Source organism: Salarias fasciatus, chromosome 5 (genome assembly GCF_902148845.1).
Source record: "Salarias fasciatus chromosome 5, fSalaFa1.1, whole genome shotgun sequence".
In the NCBI taxonomy this organism is placed as follows: domain Eukaryota; kingdom Metazoa; phylum Chordata; class Actinopteri; order Blenniiformes; family Blenniidae; genus Salarias; species Salarias fasciatus.
The window spans coordinates 15,749,274-15,771,680 of NC_043749.1; the positions used below are offsets into that span (position 1 = coordinate 15,749,274).

Genomic DNA, 22,407 nt, shown 5'->3' on the forward strand with positions numbered 1-22,407 from the left:
AACGATGTTCAACCGCTGCTCAGACACATGCATGTGGACAGCATGTTTCTGCATTTAAAAAAAAAAGACTATTGTTGAATCATAGCTAAACGTTTCGGTCTTTATTACCTTCCTGACTCTGCATGGTTGAGAACTATAGTCTGCACTGACCATGATAAACCACAAGCCAACCGTGTGTTTATTTTCATTTTTAATGGTCACATTTAGCTTAATTCTACTGTCAAATTACCATTATATGAATGTCACACTTGAAAATAGATATTTAATTAAAAAGAAAAACATTAGAGAAGGTTGAAGTGGAATGGGCGTGTACCTCAAACTCCTCAGCGAAGCCTTGCATGTTGTTCTTGTAGAGCTCCATGATGTGTTTAACAAACTGTTTAACAGGAATGGCCTCCATGTCGTCTGAAAGACACCAAAAAAAAGGAGTTAAACCATATTTTATATTAGTTACTAAAACAGGACAACCATCAGATCTTTTGGAATCGATATGACAGAAATATTTCATCATTTCATGATTAATAAAAAAATGATAAATAATATTCCCTAAATATGGGAAAGTTTCCCTCGTATACAAGCATAAAATGAGTTGCATCTAAATTATTTTGGCTAAAATATTTTCTTTCATAAATGAATAAACTCCAAAATAAAAAGAAGGCATTTTGTGCAGACTAACCTCTACCAGAAGCTCGTATATTTGGCATTCTGAGCTTTTATAGATCAGCGCATCTGTCTCATCTGAGCCAAATCTGTCTCAAATCACACATGAGGGATCTCAGATAAGGCTGGTCGGAATCACACAGGGACAACATTGCAGAGGACCCAGCTGTCATCGCCACCGATGCCGGCCAATGTCTTCACTAATACACCCCTGCAGCTGGGGCCTGCGGGGGCGCCGACTTGCCTCGGCGGTTACAGTGTGGAGGTGAACTCTCGCTTTTTGAATGCGCTCATTCATCAAAGGCGTCCAGAGGCTTATCAGTTTAATCAGCTCGCAGGCGTGCTCAGGGTGAAATGTAGCTTCGGCAGCCAGAAAATGTGACAGACTAAGGCCAATTAAGCCCAATTTTTTACTTGACAGGATGCACATAGAAGGAGTTGCACTTGTACTGAAAGAACAAGGAGAATTAAACGTGTCAAATATCCTAAAATACAGAGTGCCTAATAAAGAAGAGCGCGGGTCAATATTAAGTCAAAGAAAGAGGACTGCAGAGTTGATATTGGCTTCAGTTGTGCTCTTTAACGGTGATTTCTCCACCTTGAAAAGTCCCCGAGCCCTAAGCGACAGTAAGAGTAAAGGCCGATATCGACGAGCTGCCAGTTCACTGCTGTGTGGAGCATTAAGAGCGAATAAAAGCCACTCGCACAACTTGTGCTGCACTCTTCGCAGGAGTCATTGCACATGTAAATGAAGAGAAGTGGCGCTAATGTACACATCAAGGTAATAACTGGCAGCCATTTGAAAACGGCTAATGACTCGCTGATGTGGTCTTCATCAACAGAAAGAGATCAGTTGAAATAAATAAGTCAAGACTCCATTAGTGTTCACTTTCAGTCTTTCTCGGGTTAAACGATACACTAGAATTTTAATTCCATCGAGCAAAATTTAATGACAGGCAGTAAAAGTACACACTAAGATATGATTAAAAACAACTGTGTAAAAACTCAACTTGATACGACTGTGTTACTCAAGTGTGTTACACACGCTTTGAAATATATTTGGTATAAATATAAATCTATAGTTTTAGCCCACAGAAAGATAACATCACTATGGATGTCCTTTAATTGTTTGCTTGTAATTAGCTTCACTTTGACCCATGAAACTACACTAATATTCACACAGATATCATTCAGCAGGAGTTTTAGTTTCTTCCTAGTGGCCAAGCTTCTGTCTTTTCTCTCCTTCTCAAGAACTGTTAATTTTTTTTTTCCCAAATAAACCAATCCAAAATCTCTACTTCTGCAACATTGTTCATCAAACAAGACATAAAGAAATGTCTGATGTCATAAAAATAGAAATATAAGCAATAATGATTAAAATCACTGATGATGATGAAAAGAAGGAAACACAGATTAACCACATGTGTTTGGATTTTTCAACACTGCATGGCTCACCTGGTATGGGAATGATTGGGATGCTCTCATTGGCCACCACCCGAGGGGAGCTGCTCTCCTCCACATAGAAGTGAGCTGTCTGGAAAAATCTCCTGCAGAGACAAAGAGAGAGACAAAGAGAGAGAGAGAGAGAGAAGTACACTGAGTACAGCAGAGTCCAACTCTCAGCACAAATGATGCAGTAAAGTGTATTAGGGAGATGTTATCCCATTGTCCTTAGATCCGGTCTGTCAACATCAGCATAGAAATGTGGAATCAAATGACAACAGCAGAGAAGTGCTAATGAAAACCCCAGAGTGGCCGGGACACAGCTGATCGCACACGGACGGCGTGAGCAGCTCCTGGAAACAGCCTGAGCAGACTACAGGGAGCAGGTAAACAACTCATAGCGACACCAAACACACTGCCAAGTTCAGATCTTCAGGCAAACTGAAGGCAACTAATCCAAACACACACACGCTCTCTCTCTCTTTAGGGCCACTTGGAAAAGGTCCCACTGCACTTTGAAGACAAAATCACCCATAAAAGTAAATTTTCTGGAAGAAAAGAAAAAAAAAATCATAATCGTTTCCAGCTACTGCTGCTGGAAAGGTTAATGTTGAGAATCCAGCAATTATTGATGGATGGTTTCTAATTTTTTTTACATCCCTGTTGGATGATTTCCTCCCAATTTTTACAAAGCCCAAGGTCCAAAGTTCACAGAATGAAAAACTGCAAGCAGCCATGATCTCTTGAGAGTGTCTAAATTATTTATCCGGGCATATTACAGCTTTGTAAAAAGGTCAGTTGTGCATTTTTTAAGGTTAATGCATTCCAGACTCAAGATATCCTTTTAGACTTTAAGGACAAATAAGGAGTCTACAATTCTAATACGACTCAAAACAGCAAATGAGGCATCTTTTATGTCCTGAACCCTTTGCATATTCAATCCTTCCTCTCACACACAATGCATACTAATGAATGCATATGAAAGGCATATCTTAGTCATGAGGGATCAGATCCCAGGTTTTATCCTACCTGTACTTGATGCAGAGGAGGGAGCAGATGCTACTCATTCTTAAAGAGAAAAAAAAAGTGTGGCTGATCATGTAGGAAGAGAGAGAGAGAGAGATGGAGAGAGTGAGTGGTTGAGAGAAGGAGGAAGAGAGAGACAGAGGTGAAAAACAATTGGGGGAGGAGAGACCCCCCCTAGTTTGCATCACAGCCTCCCAGTCCAATGGCTCCCTGTGAGTGCAGATGTGCTCTGGTCTGTCTAACTCCCCCTGGCTCACTCACACTCTCACTCCGATTTGAAGATAAAAAAGAAAAAAAAATGAAGATAAAATTGACTTCTTGAAATAACATCAGGTTAAAGAAAAAAAAAAAAGAAGAAGTGAGATCTCTCCTTCAACACCGGCATCAGCAGCACCGAGTGTCTGAGTGGGACATGCTCTCAGTTCGACATCTGCCATTTTTTTTTTTTTTAAACAAACCCTCCAAGCCTCACCGGGTTCCAGATGTGATTCTGTAACTCCTGCAATAATTTCGACTGAACAGACTCATAACCCGAAACCAGCCAAATAAGTAAAGGTAGAAAACAAGTCAGCGCTATTGAACTCTAATAGATACTCGAAGCCATATATCTCAAAATCAACATTTCAAAAGCTAATAGCTGTGGTGTTAAATAGTTAATGCTCAAAACATCTGCAACCACAGAAAGTGTGTGTGTGTTTAATAGCTGCTCTGTCACAGAGGATGGAGAGTAAAGAGAGTGTGAACGGGCTGATTCCATCCTTCATCGTGGCCTTTTCCCCGGGGGAAAGCAGGCATTGTCTGCGAACTGTCTGACTTGTCACAACAACAGCTGTGATGGGCATTTCTAATCTTGAAGCTGCCCCTGCTTTTCTACCTAAATACCACAACTTTAAGGGATGAATTCCCTAAATAAATCTGCTGCGTCTCACTTTCACCCATCTGGTTTTTTTTTCTATATGTAGAAACATTTGCTGCAATAACATTACTAATGCTGTACTTATATTTACTTCATCTTCCACAGATTTACACACAAACAACCTTTGTTAATTTTTAATGTGACTTTTAAACACGTGTCTTTATGCCTGGTATTTTACTATCTGAATATATCACATATATTGGCACTTTCCTTGTATAACATACAATGGTAATAAAGCCTTCAGGTTTCTCCACAAGCATCTCAGTAAAGCGAAATACAATCCGACACACACTTCGGCGGCGGCAGTGGTAAATATGCGCAGGACCAACTGAGTAAATAGTCTACGGTGCTATTAGTAACTCATTAACCAGCTGACACGTGCTGGTGGCCTGGCTTATGTAATTACCGGGGCTCCAATAGCGAGGCTGGAAATTAGCCCAGCAGATGAAGACACAGCTGGGACCCGCGCTGCCTCTGCAGGGCCTTCAGGTCTCCTGCCCCTCACCCAGGTGGGTGATGGGCCCGATGTGCACAGCTCAGGAAACAGAGCTGCCTTGTGACCTGACTGATTGAGATTGATGCGTGTGCAGAAAGTGGATAAAAAGATACAGCCAAAGCGGAGAAGAGCCGAGTGGAAAAATCCTAGTAGTATCCTTATCTCAATGACACTCGGTTTACAACAGCACTTGATTAACTGTATCAGACCATTGAAATGAAGCTATTCAGTTTCGAGATGAAGCGTCTGGGATGAGGGTTTGTAGGCATAATGAAGGCCGTCTCACCTCCAGTAAATCATCACGATCAGGAGCATGATGAGGCACAGCAGGGTGAGAGCAGACACCACAACCAAGGGGACGATCCACACCATCCTGCCCATCCCGGGCTGAGAGGTCCGCGTCACGTTGGACAAGTTTGTTCGGTCTGCGAAGATAATTACAGACAAATGTGTATTTAAAATTACCTGTCATCCTCAAATGAATGTTTTGAACAATGGAAGGAAATCAGAATGAGCACACACAACATGCAGATTCCACACAGGAAGGACCCGAAACCCAACCTGGACTCAAACCGAGGTAAATTCTGTCATGAGGTAAAAGTGCTAACAGCTACAACTGCTGTGCAGTCGACGTATGAACACACACTATGGTGTTTCACCAGGTAATTAGCCATCACGTCGCCTTTCTTCCCTCTGTTCTGTTGCCATGCTGGTTTGAGACAACATGCATGAATTTAATGGCAATATATCGAGCCTGTTAAAAAAATAATTATCATCCAGTGCAACCGATGAAAATCCCTCATTTTTAATGTACATGCCGACTCATCAAGCAACTGATCTTAGCCTTTGATCATATACACGAAATCCGTTGATCTTTCAGTCAGTATGTGAGCGAAATTAGAGGGAAACTTCTGCAGGCACTTCCAGAGATGTCTCATTAACGGATGAACACAACCTCAAAACGTTATGTCTGTGGGTGCAGGAGGATAAGTTGTATTAGTAAATGAAAGAGTCCACAATAAATATACATGGACTTTGCCACTGGATGTTTGCAACATCAGAGACAAAACAGACATCTACAGAACTGAGACCGCTCCCGCACGACGCTTAAAATCCTTTTTTACTGAACACCGGCTGACTTTGCTCGTCTCCAGATTAACTACAGCTCCGCAAATGGTGGTTTTATTTTCTCCTGCAAAATGTGACTTTGAAAAGATCCTCAGAATAGTGACTGACTGCAAGTTTTAATCAATGTTCACCATACTTGCCATTTTTAACATGACGGCGGCGAAGAAGGGAAAAAAAAAAACTTTATAAACGTTCTTGCTTGAAGCAATGTCTTCTGAAATCTGCTTAAAGGAATTCCTGGAGGCAGAAGCCCTCTGGCACAGAGCCTGCTGCTTCCTTCGGGCCTCTGTGTTGTATTGACACAGAGCCTGGAGCTTTGTCTTTGACTGAGACGGTAACCAATGTAGGCAATGACTTGAATCAAGTTATCTGTTCTGATAAACTGGGCTCCATCGCTGTAGGTAGTGTTTATAGAATTCTGCTTCGGAAGGAAGTCTTGCCATGTTTAAAAGCCGACCACAGTTTGAGTTCAGGAAAAGATTTTTCCGTTTGAAAAACGGGGATCAAATAAGTGTCTTATCTGTGGAGAAAGACAGAGGTGCGCTCACCGGTGTGGACGTAGAAAGGCCAGAGATTTTTCCCTTCGCTACTGATCTTTGGAGACGTGGTAGAGCTTTGAGGGATCTGCATCTCGGCGCTGTCGTTACGGGGCTCCTGAGTGGAGACTAAATTTACATCTGTGGGCTTGCTATCCACGTCGGCCAGCTGCTCGTCGCCGGTGCTTGCAGATGCTGCGGTACCTTTGACTGTGGGCTTAAATTCTCCTTTCTCTTTGGCTGTGGGTGCCGGGGTGGGGATTAAAGGCTCTTTGGCCACAGTGTTGTTCACATGTTTCTCCTCATTATCAGGCGCAGTCTTGTTTTTCCTCTTCTTCTCCTCCTCCTCGTCTTCCTCCTGGTCTCCTTCTCTCTCGCCCTCCTCTTCCTCCTCCTCGCCGTCACGTGCGGCCTGGTTCTCGCCGGCCGGGCTGTCTGTCTCGGAGCCCTGGGGGGCCGCCTGCTCGGTGCTGGACTTCGCAGGTGGCGCCGCCGCTTGCGTGGGGTTGTGTGTGCCTTGAGGCGCCTGTGTGGGCCACACGGAGCTGGGCAGAGAGGAGATGACCCCTCCGCCGACGCCCAGGCCCGCCAGCAGAGTGCTCGTCACCACCGAGGCCACAGTGGCCTGGCTGCCGCTGGAGGACGGGCCCATCCCCGTTGCCATGGAAACGATGGAGAAGTGGATACCGGAGGACGTCCAAGTGGAGGAACCGGAGCTGATGGGAGCCATGTCTGCAGAGGACGCTGGAGAAATGGTGGGCTGAGGGGGGAACGAGAGCGCAGACGCATAATTTACTTAACAAATGACTGTCACTAAAAACACAAAAAGAAATTTGCACTGCCATCTCCTGGTCAACTCACCATCCCCGTCTTCACAATACGAGAGCCTTCAAATATCCTTGTTGTATTGGCTGCAAAATAAAAGACGGAATCAGCAAAAATAAGTCATTAATCTGGGATACGTTTTGTGTTCGAGTTGCAGAGGTTACAGCGCATTAATAGGTTTTGATCACGCACCTCTGAAGAGCAGCGTTTGGCTGAAATCACTGCGCAGGTCATGCTGACACACCGCCTGCACCCTGAACAGGTACAGCGCGTCGGGGGACACATTAGTGATGACTGCTTTCTGCAAGAGAGAACACACACACACACACACACACACACACACACACACACACAAATCATGACTAAAGCGTGTGTCCACTAGAAATGTGAAGTGTAGTTGTTGCTACAAAGTTTTTTTTTTTTAATGAAAATGAACGAGGTGACTATTCTGTCACACGCAGAAGAACAGGATGATTGATGCCTTTTAAAAAAACCTAATTTGCTGTCTAATTTAATTGTGTTTTTCAATTTGCAGACAGCTGTACTTCTACTCAAACTGTCCTCAGAATAGATGGGTGATTGCCTCTGACGTGGCGGAGCTGGTATTTGTCCAAAATAATTCAGATAAAGGTGTCCACAGATGGAAACTGAAAATGCGAGAGAGAGAGAGAGAGAGAGAGAGAGAGAGAGAGAGAGAGAGAGAGAGAGAGAGAGAGAGAGAGAGAGAGAGAGAGAGAGAGAGAGAGAGAGAGAGAGAGAGAGAGAGAGAGAGAGAGAGAGAGAGAGAGCGAGAGCGCGAGAGAGAAAGAGAGACAGAACTGAACGACAGTCCTGTTAAGAAACAGCCTGATCGACTGCATTAATGGAGCAGAACTGTACAGACAGATATCTGCACTCTCGGTCACTTGTTTCCAGTGAAATCATGTCAAAATAACCAAACATACAGCTTGTCTATAACTAAAATCTAGGGTACTCTGGTTTCCTCCAGCAGCCCAAAAACACCTAAAAACACAGACTTGTGGTTTGCTGGGCACTAACTAGCCCTAGATCGATTTTAGTGCAACAAGACTGAACAAAGCCAAATAAAATTGGTGTTAATAGTTAATACATTACATTTTAAAGCTTGAAAAATATCCAAATCAGATTTTCTGAATGTATAAAAAAAACTGCATTTTAATTGAATTTGTCGCACTAAAAACGTTTCCTCACAGCATTTGTCCTCCGAAGCACAATATTCTGCCTTTTCATGCCTCACCACAAGAGCACAGAACAGGAAATGAGAATTGTTAGACTGGTGGAGATATGACAGCTGTGCCGGAGCACCCCGGGGTGACGTACGGCTGATAGGGAGCTAAAAGGTCAGTACATTTTGGAAAATGCCTAAAGTGGAGGCTGTGGGAGAAGCAATATCTTTGTTAAACATAGAACTGAACCGTTGTGGAAGTATTCCTCAGCCGAGTGAGACCTGATCCTGATCCTTTCAGATCCTAAATCCTGGTGTTTTGGTTCGACTCATAACATTATCAGCAATATTAGAATATATTTTAATCAATCATCTCATTGTCATCACTTCCTGTTTTCAACTAGAATACATCCAAAACACAAAACACAAAGGAAACGGTAAAATATCCACAGACACTGTCAAGTTACATGTTCAAATCCCTAATTACTGTTAATATGTCAGTTTTATATGTTCACTCTCTCTGAAACCAATATTTTATAGGCGATGATCTAATTTTAGATGATAATGTTGATTGTTTTTTAAATGAAAAAGCTCAGCTAGGCGTGGACGCACCAGCTGTTTTCACCGAGGAACCAATTTTATCTTCTCGCCCTCTACAAGGAACGATAGGAAGGATGTTGGTCCTGCTTCAATAATTTCTCATTCATTTCCGATAAAACAAATCCAATTTAAAATACAGCACTTCAGAACAGCGCGCTGTTGTTCTTAGCAGTCATCATGCATGGCCTGTCCACTGGTCTGTCCTCTGTCGTTGACTTGGATGCGTCTGACCACTACTGTGTGTCTTTTTTTTTTCTTTTTTCTTTTTTTTGTGTAATATCACTGCTTTTATTCAGCAGGAGACCTCGTTGCAGTGGGAGTACACTATCTTAGTCCAGAAGTGGCTGCAAATTTCATTGAAGTCCAGGATGAAAGTCCTCCAGTTATTTTACCTTCATCCTGTGATTTCAGTGTGGACGCTTTTATCAGCGGACTGAAATCATCTCTTGATTCCGTGGCTCCATTAAAAATGAGGCCGGTATACGCTAAGGCTACACTGCGATGGAGAAATGAGAGAATCCAAAGGCTGATTAGAAATGGCAGAATGTCTAAAAGAAAACTAAGGACAACAATTTAAGGTAATACTAAATTATTGTGTACAGGGAAACCGTTACCATTTGGGACTCAAATACAGAAGTAACATCATTTTATTAATATAATAACTCAAATAATCCCAATTTCTATTCAATTAATCAATTTTGAAAATCAATAATCTGAAATGGCTTTAACAAATCCCTCAGCAGCAAGTTTACTTTTACTAAATTGAACTAATTACACAGTTAGTTCCTGTTTTTTTTGTTTTTTTTAACTTGGGCAAACTCTGCACAACCTGTCCTTTCAATCACACATCCTACAGGACTATAAATCCCTGTATGACTGTTTGAAGATGTTTAGAGGTTTAAAAAAAAACAGTGATTGTCATTTTTATGATGTATTTTATGATATTTTATTTAGAATAACTGGTTTTTGTCCAGTTTAATGAGATTTCAAATTTTCAAAACATTATTGAGAAGCTCAACTTTGGATGTGACGAATCCCAGAACAGAGATAGCTGGAAAGCCTGGTTTCCATCTCCAGTACTGTCCTCAAGTCATACATCTCATAGCTCTCAGATCAAAAATTTATAGTAAGCATGGACACATGCTCCCGAGGAACTCATGGAATGAAATATGCTTACAGGCCGCCTGCTTTTTAATCTGTACATGAGCCCAATGTGGAATGTCATCAAAAGACATGGTATCAACTTACACAGCTGTGCTGGTTGATGCTCTTTTTTTAACAATAAATAAGACATTAAATCTCTGTTGAAATAAATGTTCTTACAAATCAACCAGGACGGAACAGAACTTTCCAATGAAGGATTTTAATCATGTAAAGAACAGAGCACAGTTAGTCCATTTCTGTCTTAGGCCAATTTGTGTATGATTGCTGTAATAACCCTGCTTCCTGGTTTTCCTTCAAAATGTATTTCTGGCCTGCAGCTTTTACAGAACTCAGCTGCTTTAACTCTGACAAAAGACCAAGAGATGGGCCCACATTACAGCATTTAGAAAGTCTCTGCAATGGCTCTTCATGTTTGAGGAGAAATTGTAAGGTTCTCTTGTTGGTTTTTAAATGTTTCAATGGTCTTGAACCTTCTGATCTTGCAGAACTGCTTCCATTATTCGCAGACCTTGAGGTCCTCTGGCTCCGGCCGTTTACAGATTCCAAAAGGGAGAATTTGCACCCGCAGCGAGGCATTATTTCAGTGGTGTAGATCAGCCACGGGGAACCTGAGGGCTGCTGAGAAAACTGACATTTCTAAAAGCAGACTCAAGACCTACCGATTAAATTACACTTTCAACTAACATCACAAGTATTTGTTTTTTATAAAAATGTGTGTGTGTTTTTTTTTTAATTAACGCAATCACCTTTTCAAACTAAATTTATCATAGTGTTTTTTTTCCTTATCCATGTTTAATGCCATCTTGATGATTTAAACTTTTACTTACTTACAGCATTGGTATGAACTTTTTTTGAAACATTCTTGCTATGAGCCGATCGTGCTCATGAAATACCATACATAAATTTCCTTTTCCTCTTCCCTCCTATAAACAGCCACTTTCAAAATCTGGTTCATTTCATTCATGTGAAGTCTCATTTAGTGTCGTATACATCCTGGGGGTTGTGAACATATACAACTTGTGCATATTTATATTAACCCTAAAACCAATTACAATGTCACAAAATGATCTTGCAAATTTTAAACGGATTAATACAAAAAAAAAAAAAAAGAAGAAGAAGAAAATAGCCTTTTAGCATCTCTGCCCATGCACCATCCTGCACAATAAGGGTTGAACATCAAAGTGATGCAAAAAAAACACCATCTTGTGAGGGTTATTACCTAAAAGGATTAGCTAGTCCGAGGCTTCAATCCCGCCCCCTCTGTGCGGTTACCCACACAAAATCTGAGTCGCTCGTGCAGCAACAAAGCGAAGCTTCCAACCCACGACAATGACAAGTGCATTTATGGGAACACATGACCAAAGCTGGAGGTGGGAGTGTACCACCAGGGAACTGATCCCAGGTCTCTGAACCGAGTGTCCCCCCACCACCCCGCCCCCCACGTTCGCTGTTTATGTCCAGAGAGGCAGTCATGCAGAATATCAAGACAGTTGGGGTCAGCGCGCTTTAACTAGATGCACAGTTGGAGGTTGGATCTTTCACGAATGTGTGACCGGAGGGGGAAGGATGTATGGTGTGAAAAAGAACACTGCTGTAGGTGAAGCCTCCCGCAGGGTGGGATATATTTCTTGGAGACACACTGAAAAATCTTCTAGACGGATACAATAAGAACATAAGAGCTACTCATTGTTTAAAGCAGCCGAGCTGAATTATATGATCAGTGGATCAGAGATCTGAAGGACTACACTTGCTCTGCATTTGTTGCTTAAAAAAAAAAAATGTGTTCAAAGAGCTGCCTGTGCCGTCTGAAACCGCAACGATCCTTTCTTCTGAATTATTATGGGCTTTCAAACAATATAAAATAAAAGCACATACATTATTTTGTTGGTGCGGTTGTTGTTTGAATGAGGTTTTTTGACCCTAATATGCAAACAGCTACTTAAGAGAAACTCCTGTTGAGTCCAAAGAAGTAAACAAGCAGATGAAGGGAAATATTACATCTGGGGAAGGAGCCACAGGTGCGTTTGTCAGCGCGCTATCAGCCCGGCTCGTCTGTCTGTGACAGGGTGACGCTTCTATTGTTAGACAGGTGAGTGACAGGGGAGTGTCTGAGCCCTCATATCAACCAGCAGCCACTTGCAGAGTTCATCACGAGCTGCCACCTCCTGTACACACCGTCACTGATCCAGCAACCTCTGATCCTGACACATACATCTGAGGCTCCGCAAACCATTCGGAGCCGCTTCGACAGTAGCCACTGCTAAAATAAATAAATATGTTTGGAGAGAGCAAAGAAAGGGAGTGATCGGGGTAGATTTTTAATGGGAGCTCATCCTCACCATGCTCTGGTCCCCGGTCTTTGTGAAGGTCTTTTCATCAGCGACGTCACGTTTCACCCAGCTGTAGGAGACCATGTAGCTGGTGATGGGTGGGTGGTAGACTGTCAGAGGGCGTTCCCAGCTCACCATCAAAGCCGTCTGGTTCACTGGCTTGATCTTCATGTTCACAGGGGCACTGCTGCACACTGAAAGACCCGAATCGAGCAGAACAACGTGACAATGCGGCAGTGTTAGGGGGAAACACACACACACACACACACAGGAGTGGCATTAGATGCGAGATAGAGATGAGGGGCTGTGATTGGGAGGACTGCTTGACCACATGCATTTGTGCCTGCTGATGAGTGGGGGAAGAATTCAGGCTGCCTTTTAACAAGCCTAATATTACTGAATCCTGCTGACTTGATTGAAAGCGTTTTCCTCCTGAGTAGCCTCTAAATATGTAATATGTTGTTAATATTATGGATCAATGTAAAAAAAAAAAAAAAAAAAAAAAAAAAGGCACTCCTGTGAGCTCAGACGAGACCTTTAGATATCAGTGCCGTAATGCCCATCATGATGCTCAAGATCTTCTTCATGGCAACAAAGAAATGCCCCCCCCCTGCTGAGCATCCAACAGTCTTATATAATGCTTTACATGTGGATCAGATAATACAGCAACTTATTGTTTGTGCATACCCTGTAAGCCCCCTTGTGTAACATAAAAACTGCATGCATGAGAAGGATGTTGAGGGAAAAAAAAGTGAAAATCAACCTCAAGGTGGCAGTGCAGGCCACAGCATGGCTGCTTTCCACAGGGCTCCATCAGTATGAGTAAGGGACAATCTGGACATGCTTCTCAGCACATTAGGGCAACAGCAATCAAGAACTAGTGTCAAATGATTATGTGCTCTCAGACTTTCTGTCAAATTGAAATTGTCACCACAGCTTTCTCCATTTGCACAGTGTAGCCATGACGCAAATTGTGCCCCATGATATGTGAGAGGGAGAAAGGAAGACAGAGTGGAGGGTAATCAGTCAAAAGGAACACAGGGGAAAAACAATGGGGAGAAAATCTCAGGGTGTTGATTAGCTATGACAAGTGTGAAATACATTAGAACCTGTTGGGTATTCATTGTCAGCTTCTGCAGCTTAAAAACATCCATTTGATGTTAGTTGAATACGTCACTTTGCTTTTAGTGCCTGCATTATTAGTGTTGATATAGTCCTCTCCTGTTCTTATGGCCTCTTTATCCATCAAATCATCTACTTGATTTGTATCTGCAGTTACTCGGTGTGGTAATCATCTTCTCGCCTGCTGTTCTGCAACGTGCAATGAAACACTGTTATTGCTCAATGTTTGAAAAAAAAACAAAAAAAAAAAAAACGATTCAAATAATATGACAACAGGACATTTTTTTTTTGTGTGTGTGTTCGACTTGGGAGTGAACATGCACCGACTCTGAATTTCACTGAAAATGTTCCCGTCTCAATCTGTTGCAGCAAGGTTTTCATCCATCATCCATCTTGCACTGCATGAATAGTGAACACATCAATGCATTTATTAAAATGTACATAATACTCGGCGAGCGGCCAACTTATTAACATGCCAAAGGCTCAAACAAAATGTGGCATTTCTTTGAATATATAAACTATATTCCTTAAAAAAAAAAAAAAAAAAGTCCTCAATCCATCAAAGCAGAGCTTGAATGTTTCTCCGTGTTGCCCCCACCATGGAGCAGATGAGTTGACTGTTGTCAACAAATAGTTTTTTCGGCGTCTCACTCCTGATGTGGGAACGGCGCATTTTATAAAAGCTCTCTGCAGACATTTGAATAATGATGAGAGCAAGAATTTCAGTGAAAACTCACAGAAAGAAAAGAAGAGATAGTTCCTACCTTAGCATAAATAGGCTTTTTAAAACTTTCAAGGAGAGAGGGGTTTTGTAAGGCATGCTGCATAAATAACAAATGACAACCGTGTTTATTATATGATCTCTTGTTAATGCAGCGAACAGCTTGGATTTGCATCTGATATTACATTAAGTCTCAATAAATTGGGAAATATTTTTGTATTTATTTTGCTTCAATGCGATGCTTTAATTAACATTAGTTCATCGCACATTCTTTCTTTTGTAACCAGAAATATAAGCCAGTTCAAGGTATCACCTTAGGCTGTGGGAAATTGTGATTGACATTTAGAATGTGATTTTCTGACATTTTACACTCAATGAATTTGCTAAGAAAACACTCAGCAGAGTATGCGATAATAAAAGTGATACCAACCAAAATCATTATCCTCTAAGCAGGTGGTGGACTAAATCTGGTTTATTTCAGAGAAAAACAAAAAACAAAAAAAACAACAAAAAGAAAAAAAAATGAGGGGCAGACAGGCAGGATCACTGCAAACAAAAAAAATAAATGCTGCCCTATATATCCTGACATGATTACTGGACCAACAATCAATCTGGACCACACAAACTAATCTGCCATCTCCATTGTGGATCTGAAAGGTTAGCTCTGCATCTAATGGCCAAACAACTTGCATGGCTATAAAAGCCACAGTGATGGAACATTCAGTCAAGGTGCGGCCCCGGCTCTCACAACATTTTACAAGCAAAGCCATCATTTACCGAGCGTGGACAAATACCACCCCACAAAACAACCTTGACTGATGTCACCTTTGAAGAAAAGACTGACGCCGTTTATACCCTGCACCTCCAATCACCCATAGATCCTTCTATCTCAACACAGAGGCGAATAAATGTGAGACAGACACAAAGGGAAAATAACCAAGAGGAGGGGAGCAGGAAAAAAAAAAAATGGAGAGACTGTGGTCCACATTCATTCTGCCTCCTGACATAATGCCACAAAAGCAATTTCACAACTTAATTTGTATGGGTCTATTTTAGCTGTGCCACATATTAATGATGATTGCTGATCGGCCCTGTTAGAGTGCTCCAACTTCATCACAAGCGTGCCCAATCAATTCTCCCCACTAGACACCAACAACAACATTTTAAGGAGCAGCAGCCTTTCTCATTAGTCTCCATAGTTCCTGTACTGTTCTCTTAAAGTGAGCGCAACAAGATACTCGCATAAAAGAGAACGGCAAACTAAATACTGTGATCAAGCGCCGCATGACGTCTGTTTGGATTTAATGTGTTCTTTGAAGAACGACTTGTAGTGAGAGAATGGCGTGTGCCGAGCAATAATCAAAATGCTCCAGTAATTGTAGTGACTTAGCAGGTAAAGTATGGAGGAAAACAATAACAAAAAACCGCCCTCCAAGAAATGTTTCATTGACCTTTTGTTCAGAGCAAACAGTGAGGCAGAGGTTAGTTCTGTAATCTCACTGGAAAAAAAAGAAAATCCTGATTCAAAAGTGATGGATGACAGGACCTTTCTGTGTGGAACTAACATGCTAGACTCCGATTGAATCTGTGTGCTCGGCAGTGGCTCTCTGCTTTCAGGCCGCTATCAAGCAAGCTTGGTGATATCTTAAAATCTATGGTCTTCTGTCTTACAGTGGGATGGACTCAGGAGATTGTTCCAGTCATGTGAACAAAGCCAAATGAGCGATTAAAGCCACACCTGCACAGCACCAGTTTCCCACCATTCCCATGTCAGGCTTTTCTCCTGCCAAGGAAAGCTACAAGAACAGCTCCACACCTCCATAATCAATCCATCAATCCATCTCATGAATGTAGAAGATGACGTTGTTATTTTAGCATGTTGAAAACATTGTAGTGATTGTTAGGATTTATTCAGGACCAACATTGTTCAGCAGGACTCAGTTTTGGAACAAAAGGTCAAATAAATCAAATCACACGATGTAGCGGCGAACAAATCTAAAGGACTCCTAAAATCTTCATGTGTTTAGTATTGTGATGAAAAACTGTGTGACTGCAGCCGTTCTCCAACGATGTTATCCTGGATGAAGCGTTTATCTGAGATGAAGGAATGAATGCAGGGACGATATCAGCATGAGTGTATGAATAAACTACACGCATTTGACCCTAATCCTCCTAAAACACAAATGTAGGCACATTTATCTTTTTAAAAAGGGATATTTGAAGCTATTACTACAGTTTTAACTGCACCATTTATCAATTTAAAATGAAAGGCAATGGGATGGTAAATAAAAATCATGAAAGACTGTCACATATATTGTCATAGTCTGTTGAGTACATTTATGTATTCAACATTGAAACATCTTCGGATACAATTTTCTAACCAATAACTTCTGCTGCACATGCTCTTCAGTACTTGATGTGATACTCGCTAATTTCTAACATAACCTTGGCTCAAGGAAGTAGACATCATGTCATCCAGCATCCATCCATCTTCTATGTCTGCTTCATCAAACTTGGGCCCCTGGGGGCTGGAGCTCAGCCCGGCCGGCAAGGGCCAAGAAAACAGGCTGGACCCTGGACACAGCGAGCACGCACACGTGCACACACTCACACTCGCTCCTACAGGCAACGTGCACTCACCAGTTAACCTAACGGGCATGTTTTTTAGATTGTGGTTAGAAGTCAGAGTACACACAGAAAGCACTGACACACACACACACACACACTGGCACACAAGCAAAACAACTTCACACAGAGCCTCAAAGCGAAGCGTTTGTCCTCCCGCTGCGAGGAGAGAATGCTCACCACTAAATCACCTCTGCCCTGTGATATGACCATGCCCCAAGTTTACAGTAAACTTGCAACAATCTAGCAAACACAAATGAAATCAGAAATAATGGTAAACATAAGAGCTCCCTTTGTTGTAGTTCAGGAGAAAATAACAGGAAAAGTGGACGGCAGAAGGAAAACAAAGCTCACCTCTTGAGGCCTCGGTGCTATAAGGGCTTCCCAGGATCTCTGTTAAATCTCTCTGCCACGCGTCTTTTACGGCCGACTTGAAAACTTTCCGACTGTCCAGGTCCTGCAGCGGCCTGAAGTTGTTCCTCAGGTACTCGACAGACTTGACATGGTCCTGTTGCTCCGTTGTAAAGATGGAATAAAACGCTTCCAGCTGGAAGGCAGTAAGACAAGAAGAGCATATTTAGGCATTATTGTCACAACGCACGTGTGTGAGTGCATATGCACGTTACATTTAATGCATGGCGCAGGCCGGCGTTTGGCATCACTTGCTAGCAGCTGACTCCTCGCGGCTGGAGGAGAAGAGTATTTTGCAAGAAGCATGCACGCCGCAGGCACCAGTCGACACAGGCTTCAATCATCATCCTGCTACCTGCTGGGCTGTAACTTCTCAATGGGGCAAATTTGTGGCCATTGATTGCCATGAATGATCTCCTGCCGCGTGCTGTAATGACTACACATTACAGATACTGTGGAATCAATGTGTCCTATGGGTGCTTGGAGAAATGAATTACAGGTTCATAAAAGACTATCTGTGAGCGTCACAAACATTGTAGAGGTGGTCAATATTCCTGCGGCAGAAGTCATTTCTGAACAAAAGATTTGTCCTCCTGCAAGTTGATAGAAATTCCACTGAGTCTTGCAAATTTCCACAGCACAGAAAGCTCTAGAGGATAGGCAGCTGGGTAACCCGAGAATTGTATGTATAAAAGATGCAGCAAAGGACTGTGTATGGGATCAGCAAAAAAGCGCCGGGCATGATTTGGCATATATTATCTCTCAAAATCACAAACAGCAGAAACAGTTGGAGCGCAGGCATTTTAGCACATAGGTGAGTGCAGCAAAATGCTGTTTTTCACTAAACAGACATTACAGCGGTAATTGAGACGGCAGTGTTTGGCATTTAGCAGCTTGAGCATTGATTAATTTGGATAGTATAACCGTACTCCATCGGAAGCGGTTTTCTATTTAAGGGCCCACAGACGCCCTCTCAGACCAAAAGCATGATGTATGTGTAAGTGCTATCTCACACTCACTATCAGTCAAATGCCAGTAATTGGCTCCCCCTTCCTGCTTAATCAACCACTATATAGGAAGTTATGGTTTCATATGCAGAGGAGCTGGAGAGGAACGAGGGAAGCGGGAAGAAAGGGAAGAGGCAGATGAGGGGAAAAATTGCTTGTGCATCGCCACTGTGAGACAGCGTGTGATCCACCGACTGTGTGCAAACCAGGTCTGGCTGTGTGCGTGCGGTGCGTGCGTGCGTGCGTGCATGCATGTGTGTGTGCGTGTGTGTATTTAACGCACCTGCGAGTGGGACACGTAGACAGGCCTGGAGAAGATGATCCACTCCACTACCTTGCTGCAGGGCGGGGTGGTCAAAGAGCCGGTGTATCGGTAATAACTGTCCACCGACGACGGCAGCAGATCCCTCAAGATGAACGACCTGAGGTTGGTCTCTTTTTCTGGTTAAAGCAGGAAATTACAACGTGTCAATACACAGAGATGTACAAGACAAAGACAGAGAGAGAGAGAGAGAGAGAGAGAGAGAGAGAGAGAGAGAGAGAGAGAGAAAAAGCCACTGCATCTTTCACCTGGACCTTAAAACCTCTGCATATCATGAGCTACATTTACGTCAACCCTTTAAAAGGCTGTTTGGTTTCATTCCCCTCGTGGCATTTCTACGGGCTCCTTGAAACTTTCATTGGAGGAACCGCGGTAGTTAAATGCCTCAACACTTGTTATCACTCTGGTCAGATCTCTGTACTCGGATGGGCTGAGAGAGGAGCAAAGGGAGAGGAGTCTGATAAGATGGCCAGCTCTGACAGCTGATCTGCGGATGGGTGGTTGCGTCCTCTGTTCCATGTAACAACTGTGGCATGGGCCACAGGGATTAAGACAGATCCAAATGATTACAGCTCTATCCTCTGATCAGAACCAGGCAAGACTGTGCAGAAAAGAAAAAAAAAGAAAAAGAAAAGAAAAGAAAACAAACCAACAAGCAGGACTCGACCGGAGGAAGATGCCTTTATCTCCTGCAAATATGCCGTGCGGGTTATACAAGTGGGTTTGTTTTTTCCTTGAATTATGATGAGAAAAACCTAAATAAAGCTGAATTTATGTCAAATCCAATCTCTTGCAGCTCACGGCCTTATCTTTAAAGAAACAGAGGTTTGGGGTGTGGTTTGCATTCAGACTACCGAGGCACGGGAAGCCTCGCCCCCACGCCTCATCTGTACTCAGATTCTGTATGCGCAGCCTTTCTTCTCCCTGCCTTCAGACAGCCTACGTGCCCTATCGCTCATGGGCCGCACAGATGCTGATGGATGGATGACTGTGGGATAACGAGCTGGTGGAAAACCGACCGTCCTAACAGGGCAGAAGGCGAGGAGTGTTTAGCGCTGAGCAGGAAGAGAGTCCAAAGAAACCACCACACCCACACCGAGCTCTCCCCCCTCCGTCAGCTGGGAAATCGTCTTAGCACGAACATCTGAGCAGCTGTACGGCTGAGTGCAGAATCCACAGAGGCAGACTCATGAAATAATCAAGTTTTGGGAGCTTCTCTTCATCAAGGTTACTTAATAAAAGAATAGCAGTGCTTAATTACCTCTGTAAAACAAAAAACAAGCGACGTAGACTCCAGGCTGAAAAAACTAATCAGAAAATAGTCACTTTTTTTTTTTTTAACTGTAGTCAATGATATGTAAAGAAGAAAAACTTGCTGTAGATCATGACCTATTTTCTTGTTCAGCGGAAAAAAAAAAAAAAGAAAAATCACACAAGCTTCTCCCCTCACACATTAGTTTTTAGCATTCAGTAGAAAATCACTTTTTTTACAGCTTCACCAGCACATAATGTTCTACATCAAATGTCCATCTCTGGAAAAGAAAAGAAGTGAATTTGAATCACTATCAATTAGTGAGGCCTTGTCTTGTTAAAGCGGCACGAGAGCAGTCCAATTACTTTGTTACCACGCGTCCTCGTATATTCAGATGCACTTGTCAGTGAACGATAACGCACACAAAAAGACTGTCGGCAGCAGGTTGTTAAACAAGCCATACGTGTCCGTGTAAACAGAGCTTCTCGTGTCTCCATCTGCATTGAAGAATTACACAGTCGAACTAAAACTAAAAACATGAGCTGAAGCTCCGCATCAAGCCGAGCAGCGATAATTCAGGACAATACGAAGCGCTGCGCAGATGTACACAAAACACGGGCAGCTTTGATGTTAGCATGAGTCGATGCATTCCACAAGTCCAAGTGAGTGTGTGTATGGATGTGTGAGTCAGACTAAAAAGCAGGGGGTTGTCTAATTGAGGCTCACATGTAATTAATAGTTATGTCTCTATGAGTGAAGCTCCTTTGAGGGCTCCTACTGTGGAGCTACAGTAGCAAAGGGAGAGGCGGTCTCTTGCAAATTTTGCCTCCTTTTGAAGTTAAACTCTTCCCTTTTCCCCCCTGTTTAGACTCATTTGGCCTTCTCAAAAAAAAAAAAGAAGGGTTGCTAATGTTTAAGCAGCTGAATGCAATATTTGTTTCCTGGATGCAGGGAGGAGCACAACGCCCGCACTGTCAAGAGGAATTTACCTCCAGAAACAACCGAAACATCAACCACAGCAATGTCAGAGGGATTTCATAGGGGTCAAATTGCTTTTCTAAATCCAACAAGAACTTAAATCCCACTGTAATGTTTTGTTGTGAGGAGATTTGGGCATGATGGATAAAAAAAAAATATATATATATATCTCCAACAAACACGCAGACAAACAGAGGAAACAGAGGATGACTTTGTATCTGAGATTTAATAAATGTATGTACCTGTCTTCAGCAAATAAATGCTACTGTTCTGCGTGAAGCAGAGATTTATGAGGGGTTGCTGTGCCATTCCTTACCATGATGAACCACTCCTTTCAGTCCCTGGATAATAGGGTCCACAGCTGGGTTGTCTTTTTGTCCAAGCTGTGGGAAATGTCAAGAGACAAAGGATTACAAAAGGGATTACGCAACTAGTATAATCTTCTAAATAAAATACCAAAAGACGATCGACATGAACAAATCAAAGGGGAAGAGCTACATCTTTATAATACAACATAATCCAGCAGCACCTAATACCATCCATCACTGCTGTGGCGCATGTTACGCTGGCGTGCAGGGCTGGGATTGCATCGTGTCACATAAAAATAGATTCAGCAGTCTGTTTATTTCCAAGGGAAAAGTGCATGACAACTCCTGAACTTCAGTACTATTTCATAATGGCTTAAAAAATAAATGTTAACCTGTCTTATTATGAAAATTCACATAAAAAAGCAGCCCTGCATAACCACAAAGAAAAAAAAAGAAAAAAAGAGAGTTTGGATAATCGGCTCACTGTTCTACCTGTAATTGGCTTTTGTTTCCCACAGATTAGATTAAGGGTGTCAAGCTCATTTGAGTTAAGGGTCTCTCTTAAACCCAGTTTGTCTTGGTTCCAGTATATATATGAACAGGAAATCAAATCAAGGATCCTTTGCTGTTACATATTATTTCAGCTTATCAGTAAGGAGTCATGACTGGTTAAACTACAACATTAACCACCACAATAATGGTCTAAAGTCAGATAGTTATACATAAACCTGAGATGAAAGACAGCAGGTACACATGCACTATGCGATCATTTTGAATATTACATTATGATTCCTGATAAATACAAGCACTTATGTGGATGATGTTTTGGGAATGAATTCTTCTAAATAAACATGCTCTTCTGTAATGTATGGATGTAAACTGGCTGTTCCACCAGCAGTGTTGTAGAACAGAATCAATGCACTGACTTTAGTAATTTTTCCTCAAGTTTTTTGACCTATTTCTTCTTAATCCACCATATTTTGTGGATTAATCATAATTATTTACAGTACTGTAATTTCTCACAGTGTCGTCTTGTATCATGTGCATATTTGCAAATAGCCAGTTCATGAATTGATGGAGTCACTTGAATAAGGAGCTGAGCATCTTCTCAAACATATGACCAAGCTTAATTGACCAGATTTAATCTGCAACGACAAAAATACCAGCCTTGGAATTACGAGACCACCCACTGATGATCGCGCTTGATGTTTACTGTTGACAATATGGATACAAGGTTATCCAAGGCTTTTCAAAACTGAAATCTACCAGACAACTATTTACAGTGGCATCTGCTGTTAGTGCTTAGTTTTTGGATGCAGTATTTGAAATTGAAGTTTGTTTGGCAGCAGACTGT

General features: G+C 42.2%; 1 protein-coding gene across 1 annotated transcript in view; it reads right to left on the bottom strand.

The window, feature by feature from the left end:
- The window catches only part of LOC115388224 (receptor-type tyrosine-protein phosphatase gamma-like), a 110,276-nt gene that overhangs the window by 11,700 nt on the left and 76,169 nt on the right, over positions 1 to 22,407 (bottom strand). The window contains exons 6-15 of the mRNA XM_030091231.1: positions 21,062 to 21,128; positions 18,477 to 18,634; positions 17,130 to 17,322; positions 12,317 to 12,501; positions 7,223 to 7,331; positions 7,067 to 7,116; positions 6,218 to 6,965; positions 4,828 to 4,966; positions 2,116 to 2,207; positions 314 to 405 (exon numbers count right to left, since the gene is read on the bottom strand). Coding sequence (XP_029947091.1) covers positions 314 to 405; positions 2,116 to 2,207; positions 4,828 to 4,966; positions 6,218 to 6,965; positions 7,067 to 7,116; positions 7,223 to 7,331; positions 12,317 to 12,501; positions 17,130 to 17,322; positions 18,477 to 18,634; positions 21,062 to 21,128 — 1,833 coding nt within the window. The remainder of the gene's footprint in view (positions 1 to 313; positions 406 to 2,115; positions 2,208 to 4,827; positions 4,967 to 6,217; positions 6,966 to 7,066; positions 7,117 to 7,222; positions 7,332 to 12,316; positions 12,502 to 17,129; positions 17,323 to 18,476; positions 18,635 to 21,061; positions 21,129 to 22,407) is intronic.